The sequence below is a fragment of the Eleginops maclovinus genome, chromosome 19, assembly GCF_036324505.1.
Source record: "Eleginops maclovinus isolate JMC-PN-2008 ecotype Puerto Natales chromosome 19, JC_Emac_rtc_rv5, whole genome shotgun sequence".
Classification (NCBI taxonomy): Eukaryota; Metazoa; Chordata; class Actinopteri; order Perciformes; family Eleginopidae; genus Eleginops; species Eleginops maclovinus.
In genome coordinates this window covers 8,562,481-8,571,152 of record NC_086367.1, presented here as the reverse complement: position 1 = coordinate 8,571,152, position 8,672 = coordinate 8,562,481, and the positions used below count along the sequence as shown (strand labels likewise).

The window sequence follows — 8,672 nt, the reverse complement described above, 5'->3', positions numbered from 1 at the left end:
TAAGATCATTATGTCTAGACAGTGAAAAACGCCATGGAACAGCCCATGCGTCAGTGTTTCTCTCCTGGATAAGAATATGTTGAATAAAGATATAAGTGGCGCATCTGCCACCTTTTATATTCAGAGATGTTGATATCTGAGTCTGAGTCATGTATACAGGCTGGGGGATAACCCTAAAAGCTCTCTCTTTCTTTTCTCCCCTCCCCCCAGCCCACGCCGGACCGCCTGCTGAGGCACAGCGGGGCTGCCAGGTCATACTTAACACCAAGCACAGTCTCTCCACCAACCTCTTCTATCCCCCATCCCCCCCTGATCCCATCCCCCATCCGATTCCTTAAATCTGCATTACAATGAAGATGGTAGAGAGAGGGGGTTTGAAGGAAAAACTGACGGGGGCTCAGAGAGAGTGCTGATGGTCTCCCAGATTGTCCAAAAAGAAGAAGAAAAAAGCCCCAGCTAGCAGACAAACTAGAACAGAGCTAATGAGTCTGTGGGTGTGTGTGCAGCGGAGGTGGGGGGTAAATACATTTGCATGTGGTTGCACGCAAGTGGTTGTTGTCGTATATGTGTCTTTGTGTATACAAAACAAACGCCACTTACGGTGCCAGCCATTTCTTAACAGCAGGGGAGATGTCTGTGCGGCCTAATATCGCCCAGGCGCTTTTTATAATATGCAGGAATGCAAAGCTGTCGTGAATTAGAGCCCATTATGTTTTTATGGGTCTGGAGTGTGTCGTGCAATCTGTGCGTATACATCCAGGTCATTAAACCGAATTCACCAGGAATAATTGATTGGCCAGCCTGTCACAGGGTATTTGATATTTTTGATAAATGGTGGCAACAGTGGCCCTTTTGACATTGAAAGGTCATTCAGAGGTGTTAGATACTGTATACGGTGTGTATACAATGTTCTAATTAGGCAAACTTTAGTGGTGTTACTCCAAAGTGTACACTTTCATAACAGAATGTGTTTAAACACAATCATGATGTATGTTGGAGTTTGCCGACTGATAAGAGGAAGAGGGTTTGGCTGTTTTCCTAATGCTCAGGTTAGTCCGTGCAGGCAGGGATTTCTATAAAAACAACCTTCAAACGCCATTGTGAAAAGATGTTATTTCTACTCTTAAATTATTCATTGTTTTACTCTACATCTACTTCAGTCTGTTAAGGTGTACTTTCCTTCTGTTTTGGTTCTGGCACGTTGTCTCTCCCATTGTGGGGAGAAGAGAGTAACTGCAAGTAAGCAGGGGAGGGTTGAAGAGGAAGAGCAGGCTGTGAAAATGATGAATGAGATGATGGCACACTGACCTAGTAATGCCTCAGTGCCGTTGGCAGCAGGGATGAGCTGCCTTACTACTATATGCCTCTGTCTGACAAATACACACACACCCACACATACACCCCCCCTACACACACACACACCCACACATTTTCCTGCCCGGGCCCTATCTGCTTTACTCATCAACGCTTTCTCCACTTCTTAACCCCTCACCCTCTCCTTTCACTCATCTCGCCATCTGTTTAATCCCTCGTTGCCGTCTTACCTGGCTCGTGTGTTATGACCACAGATGGAAACAAAGTACTGCTGGGTGAATTTGTAATGGCCCAAGCTTTGATGCCAGAAACACACACAAGCAGAGGCAAAACTGAGAGAAAGAATTTATGATGAGGAAGAAAAAATGGAATTTGACGGGGATATGGTGAGGGTAAAGGTTAAAAGGAAACCACGCTTCATTTCCCTGCGGTCACAGAGGTTGAAAGCCTCAACTGCATTGTGGGAGGCAGAGTCATTTTAAATAAACAAGCCCGATATGATAAGGCAGACAAAAACAAGGCCAAAGTCATATCCTCTTCCATTGGGTTCCCACCAAAACCCGTCCTCCCTAGTAACATCAGCCGGAGATGTCGATAGAACCAGTAGTTGCCATGGTAACCGGCTCTGTGGCATGTCTGCACGCACGCAGAGATGTTGGGAGGGGTGTGTCACGTCATGTCTGCCACCTTCGGCACAGAAAGACAGAACGAGGGGTGGATGTGAGGGAAGGCTACACACATCAACATGGTTACTGTGGTTTTTTAGAAGTTGTGAACCTCCTCCGTTATGCAAACGACTATTTCATCAATGAGGCTAGTCAAACATGCAAGCTTGGATAATCATTGGACATTTAGCTACTATCCCTCTGTCTTCTTCCTTTTACTGAGAGCCAGAGCCCGAACCAGACAGACGAATACATCTGCACACAAGCCCCCGGCCAAAATGGCTGCCATGTGCAAGCTTTGTGGTTGCCTGCTGGTCAGGGCCTTTTTGCAGTCAATAAGCCAGTTGATCGAATTAATTAGCATTACAAAAGGCTTTCTTTTAAGTCTACGCACCCCCATTCATGGCAGCAAAGAGGGCTGTGCACCTGAAACTCCTTGTAATTAGGTGCTTGCCAATGCAAATGTTTTGTTTACACCAGACTTAATCAGCCAAGTAAAATGTAATTTCGCTCTTTGCTAGGATAACAATTCTGAACATCTGTGATATGCAATTCTATTAACAAATTCGTTTTTATCCACTCTCTGGCAATCTTTTTTCCCCAAAACATTTCTCACACCCTCATAGGATGGCATTGCATAAGGTTTGGAGGTATTTGGCCTATTAGCTGTGCAAAACCATAGGAAACACACAGGAAGCCTGCACACGTTTTTGTGATTGTGTATGCATGAATTGCCGAGGAACCCTGGGAAATTACATATTCATCACGCTGATATGCTCAAGTAATCTGTTCAAGGTGACTGTCTCAAAGATAACTTTTATTCCCCTGAAGCAAAAAGAACCCCAGAGACATGTTTGAGATTCCTCTCCCTCGCTCTCGTCCTCTCTCCTTTTGCCTCTCTTTCTACTTGTGATGCTCATCAGTTGGCTCGCTGAGAGAGAGACAATGAAGGCTTTTAGCAGGATTTGAGAGCTCATCCTGTGTCAGGGTATGAAAAATGGGCATCTACACAAACGTGGGCATTGACTAGCTTGGAGGGAGAAAAGTGTGTGAAGTGGAGAAGAAGCACCATGTTAAACGTGACATAAATAACAGATTGTGTCATCTTCACAGTGTGTGTAATGCAAGTATGTAAGACTTTTAAATACTCAAACAAGTAAAGCTGTGTCTGCACTAATGTCAATGGATAGCACTCTACGCAATATAGGTATGTTGCTGTTGCCAAAATTCGAACAGCTAAGCTTAGAACAAACTATGAATACAGAGTTATTTAGCTAGCGTGGTAATGTCTAAAGGTAACAAAATCCACACTTAAATCTCATGCTAATTGTATTTTTTAACTGTATAAACAAGGCTAGATGTTTCCACTGTATATTCTATTCCTTTCATCTCATTTTAATGATATAAGATAAGATATACTTTATTGATCCTAAATTGATGTGTTATTTCCTTACAGCAGCATAAAAAAACAGCAAAACAACATCATTTATCAACGCAAGAACGGCATGTTTATGTTTAATTGACTTTGAACAAAGATTTTAAAATATTTTTGTTGCCGGAAGTCAGAATTGCAAAGATCAAAAACCAGGTAAAACTAATCCACTATATCCAATCCATCTATAAAGATGTCTATTTACTCTGTAGGGTTTGGGTGATAAACCCGAGGTTAACCAAGTCTCTCTATAGAGACTTGGAAGCCCTGCTGTGAAAACATCTCTTTCTTGTGCTGATCAAACCAGGGAACATCCCTTTGAAATCTGACAATCTTAATGTATAGACCTCATCAGAATGAGGGCCCGAGTCGCACGTCCCTTATCAGAGAGCAAAGAGGAATTCCAAAGCCATGATTGTGCTATGTGCTGGATGGTGAGATGTAGGGGTTTAAAACATATTTCAAACATGTTGTTCTCTTTCTTGACTCAGTATAGGAGAATGTAGTGAGGGGTGGTTGGCTAGCAGGGTGTGCGGGGGCGGGGGGGGGCAGAATTTGAACCCCTGAGGGTGTATTCCACTGTGGGAAGCTCAGCCCACTGAATAGGTGGAGATCATTCTCTGGGTGGCGTTATGCATGCCTTGCATACCACTGCTATGACATGTGTGTGTGTGTGTGTGTGTGTGTGTGTGTGTGTGTGTGTGTGTGTGTGTGTGTGTGTGTGTGTGTGTGTGTGTGTGTGTGTGTGTGTGTGTGTGTGTGTGTGTGTGTGTGTGTGTTTGTGTGTGTGTGTGGAGGGGGTCGTTCTGTGTGCCATCGGATTGCTGGAAACAATGACAGAAAGGCGATGTGAGAGAGAGCTATAAAGCGGTGCCTCAGAAGAATACTTTAATAAGAGGATATCATAAATTCCACTTAATGAAGTCTCATAAAGATGACAAGCGGACAAAGCGCCATTTTGTTAACACGGGTTCATCTGTGGGATAAATGAGGGCCTTGTGGGTGGGAAAGAAGGGATAATTTGGTTAAGGCTGCCACAATTAAGAGTAATGGCTTGAAAACGAGGCATCTGCTGTAGAGAAACGCATGTAGGACCCTGTGTTGATGACTGGTTGGTCTTCATAACTCAGCTTAAAACATATGACCCCTGACCTTGCTGATCACAAGAGGAGTTTTGGGCTCCCAAATAGTGCAGTGTCATTGCTGCGATTGTGGGATTTGCTCGTCTGGCCAAGAGACCTCATTACTGTCTGACAGGCTGATTCACTGTCACCATGTCTGTGTCGGTGAAAAAGCAGCCCCAGTGCCATCACAAGGTCTCCACTGAGCACAAAGCTGGCCATGCGTTATGCAACGAGGTTACTCTTTGAAAGCCAGGCCTGTCACTCAAAATCCTTTGGAGGCCATTAAAAATGTTCGGATAAACTGTGATGCATGAATAAAATAATCAAATGAAGTCATTGAAACTGTGAAAGACGGTGTTGAACATGAGAAAAAGTTTATATTATGTTCATACTAGGTGAATTGAGTCTGGAAATCACAAGTTTAGAGTAATCACTACCAGAGCATTTATAGGTAAAAATGTCTGATTGCAACCCATGTCTATGGTATTCCTTGAAGGGGTGAGCACTTAAACTAAATAATGTTTGCTGCCCAGATTGGCTGACTTGAATTGTTCTTAAAGACTTGTAGAGGCAAAACTCTCTGGTATATTACAAGAAAAAGGCCATAAAAAACTCTGATGTATTTTGTATCACCCTTTGTGGTCTAGAAACCACTAATCTGATGCTAAAACACTTTAATGCTGTGCATGCTGTGCTCACCAGTGGATTTATAGAATCGTTTAACATGTAAGGTATTGTTTTTTCCATTATGGGGTCAATCAAACACTATTAAACAACATGATACAGTATTCTTCTCTATCATTATGAAGCTTAATAACAGTAAATTGCCTGTGACCTGTAAGAGCTCAGGTTCTTGCAACAAGTGGGGATCAAGCAAATGAACAAAGTTTTAAAAGTTATAAATGCCCCAAAATCTTGCAGACATGAAATAGTGGGAAAAGTCTTGCTGACCATCCAGCTTAGCAGCAGACTGTTGCAGAGACAAGGAGCGAAGGAGGTCCAACCCCCGGCTGCATATTGGACAGAGCACGGCTGCCACGCCCATGGGAGGAGACTCCGGTCGATTTTGAGGCGCGGTTGAAATACTCACAGCCTCATCACCGACATCCTTTAATTTGAGCTCAGCCGCCGTGGGGTCCACACAGACTGAAGGAGGATCTTCTCGTTTCCAAACCTACACAGGGAGAAGGAGATCCGGTCGGATTTTTCACTTCATTGGCAATATCTTACCCATCCTACTGCTGGATTTTTAAATCTCAAAAACTCCTCGAGGTTTTTCTTTTTCGATTTTCTTTTTTGTTCAAAACATCTAAAGGAGAAACATGGGAGCCCAGTTGTCCAAGGGTGGAGTAGCTGTTGAGGGGAAAGCCGCCGTCGCCGACCCTGCTGCTGCCAAAGCCAACGGCCAGGTGAGTAAAGCAGGCCTGACATGCCGAGCATCAGCGGGGAGCCACATGGCACCCAACGCCCACCGGCAGCATGGGTGCCACCGCAAGGCTCATGGTAGCGATGGGTGCCGAACTGTTACTCTTTCAGACTATGCACCGAGGGCAGAACCAGTCATCTGTTAGCAAAGCGACTGTAAATCAGACTTTGAATGAACTATAACAGGTTGTCTGAACCCGGGGGACCTCCAACAGAGAGCCGCCGCCGAGAGGCTACGCTCGTCCCCGCTCAGCGCGCGCCAGACCAGCCTTTTGTTAATTCCGTTTGCCGGTCTCAGGGGGGGCTTTTAACAGCAAATTGTATGCAGGGACGGCAGGTTCGGGTCGAAGTGTGTGTTCCGACTGTGTTCTCTCTCATAAGTTGACTGTAGTCGGGGAGGTAGTCTCCCTCACGTCGAACAAAAGAGCGAGGAGCGAACCGCTGCCAAATGTGCCCTGCTGTAGGTGCATTTTGCGGAGTTGCAACAAGCGCGAAAAGGTCTAACCTCATACTTTAAAGATATGCGTTTGGTGTCAAATATATTCCCCCCCCCGATTCGATCGATAAATTGCTGATTATTAGGAGACTGACTCGTGTGGCTCGCTTTACCGACCCTTAATCAGAAGATGCTTTATGGGATTCAGCGAGATGCACGTTCATCTGTTGATTCACCAGTTAGAGTTGACGGATTTATAGACCCCCCCCCTCATTATAAAGGGCAGTAGATGAATTGAATATGACTCTTGGCTCTGACATTGGCTTTGTCTGTGCTGGCTGATGTGTGCTGGCTGTATAGTGGGCATACTGAGCTGCAGCTCGGATGAGAGCAGGTTTCATGGGGATTCCTTTGTTCCTCAACTTGCTGGCTGTGTTGACGTTTCAGATGCAGCACTACTGCCCCCATGTGTCTGCTCGGAGTCATACAAACAGCTGTTGAATTCTCCCTCTGAACTACTGTAGGGGCATGCAGCTTTCCTCTAGTATAACACGGATTAACTGTTTGACTAAATGGGCTAATGCTAATCTGTCATATGTCAGATCTCTTTAGATTTATTTGGAATGTTGTAAAGTTTATCCATCTGTATGCTTTGGAGATTCTCCATCCGCAGGGGCAATATTTTTGTTTTGACCCAGATTGATTATTATAAACCACAACTAATGAGACTTCTTCTCTGCAGGAGAACGGCCACGTCAAAACCAACGGCGATGTGTCAGCCAAGCCCGATGGGGAGGTGGCTGCCGCAGATGGAAATGGAACAGCCGAGCCAGCCAAGGAGGGTGAAAATGGCACCGGGGACGCCATCGAACCCGCACCTGCCGCCGAGGGTGAGGTCGCCAAAGCAGAAGGTGAAGCTGCCAAGGAGGGCAAGAAGAAGAAGAAGTTCTCCCTGAAGAACTCCTTCAAGTTCAAGGGAATCTCGCTGAAGAAGACCAAGAAGGGCAGTGAGGAGGCCAAGGAGGAGGTGGCCTCCCCCACGACCGAGGACAAGCCCGAGGAGAACGGCCACGCGGCCAAGGAAACCAAAGAGGAGACGCCGGCCGCAGAGGCCAAAGAGGAAGAGGCCGCTGCCCCTGCTGCTGAAACTGCACCCGAGGCAGAGACCAAGGCTGCAGAGGAGGCCCCGACCACAGAGGCTGCCCCCGCCGAGGAGGCCGCTGCTGCCCCCGCTGAGGACACGACACCTGCAGCCTCTGAGGGCGAGGCCAAGGCAGAGTGACTGCGCCCCACCACGGCACCTGAACTGATTTTCCAAGATTAAAGTATATAAATATATATATGAGAGACTCGTGCCACGTTCTTAAAGTTATAAACAAAACTAGAAGAGAAGACAAAGGATATATCACGTTTGCTGATTCAACCACCAGTTCACTGCCTTTTTATTAGTTCTTCGACAGACGGAATCTCACCGGGCCCTCTCATGATGATAGCGTCGGCATGTGTCGCCCCCTCATGGTACACACAGGGACAGGCGTGTGGCAAAGGTAATGGATTGGATGTGGAGCGAATCAGGAATACTGACTTATTTTCCCAATTCATGGAGAAGCATCCTTTTTAACAGCGTGGCAGCCCTATAACATTTTATTTTTCTTTCTCATCTTTTTGGGATCTAAAAAATTGTCACTGTTGCGGATCGAGGCAGACCATCTCCTTCACTCGAAATGACTGTTATATGAACACATAAACCTTCAAAAATCTTATTAACTTTTAGAATTCTACATTCCTTTGTTTTAGCCCCAAATTTCAAGTATGTTGTCATGTATAGAAAAGTAAAAATCGAGAAGGGGAGATGGAAAAAGAGCAATGTCTTTGTTGGTGCTTTTTGATTCTTTTTCTGGCTAAAACCACATTCTAGCTTCTTGAGCATTGCAGTGTTCACATTTCAGAGTTTATGATGCAGGGGTTGAGGTTGTGTACAAAATGTGAGCTTTTTATCTGCAAACTGTCTCTGTAAATATGTTTTGGCCAATATTTTTGGTTCTCTTTTTATTTTGCTATCGTTTGAGGATGTTAATGGTTTTATTGTAACTTTTAATAAGGGTAAATAAATGTTCGATCCCCTCTGTCTGTGTCTCGCATTGTGATTCTTACCTCTAGACCATAGACTGTATATATAAACACTCCGTGTCTCTAGACACACTGAAGTAGGTGAGTCATACTATTTGTAAAGCCTTTCATTACATCACACATACACAAACAAGTTTTATGAAGAA

At 45.0% G+C, this 8,672-nt stretch overlaps 1 protein-coding gene across 1 annotated transcript; it reads left to right on the top strand.

Moving 5' to 3' along the window:
- The first annotated feature begins 5,635 nt into the window (after positions 1-5,635).
- On the top strand, positions 5,636-8,524 carry marcksl1a (MARCKS-like 1a). The gene is made up of 2 exons (XM_063909431.1): positions 5,636-5,944; positions 7,139-8,524. Exons 1-2 carry the CDS (start codon positions 5,858-5,860, stop codon positions 7,676-7,678), a joined length of 627 nt encoding a protein of 208 aa, XP_063765501.1. The 5' UTR covers positions 5,636-5,857; the 3' UTR covers positions 7,679-8,524.
- The last annotated feature ends 148 nt before the right edge of the window (positions 8,525-8,672 follow it).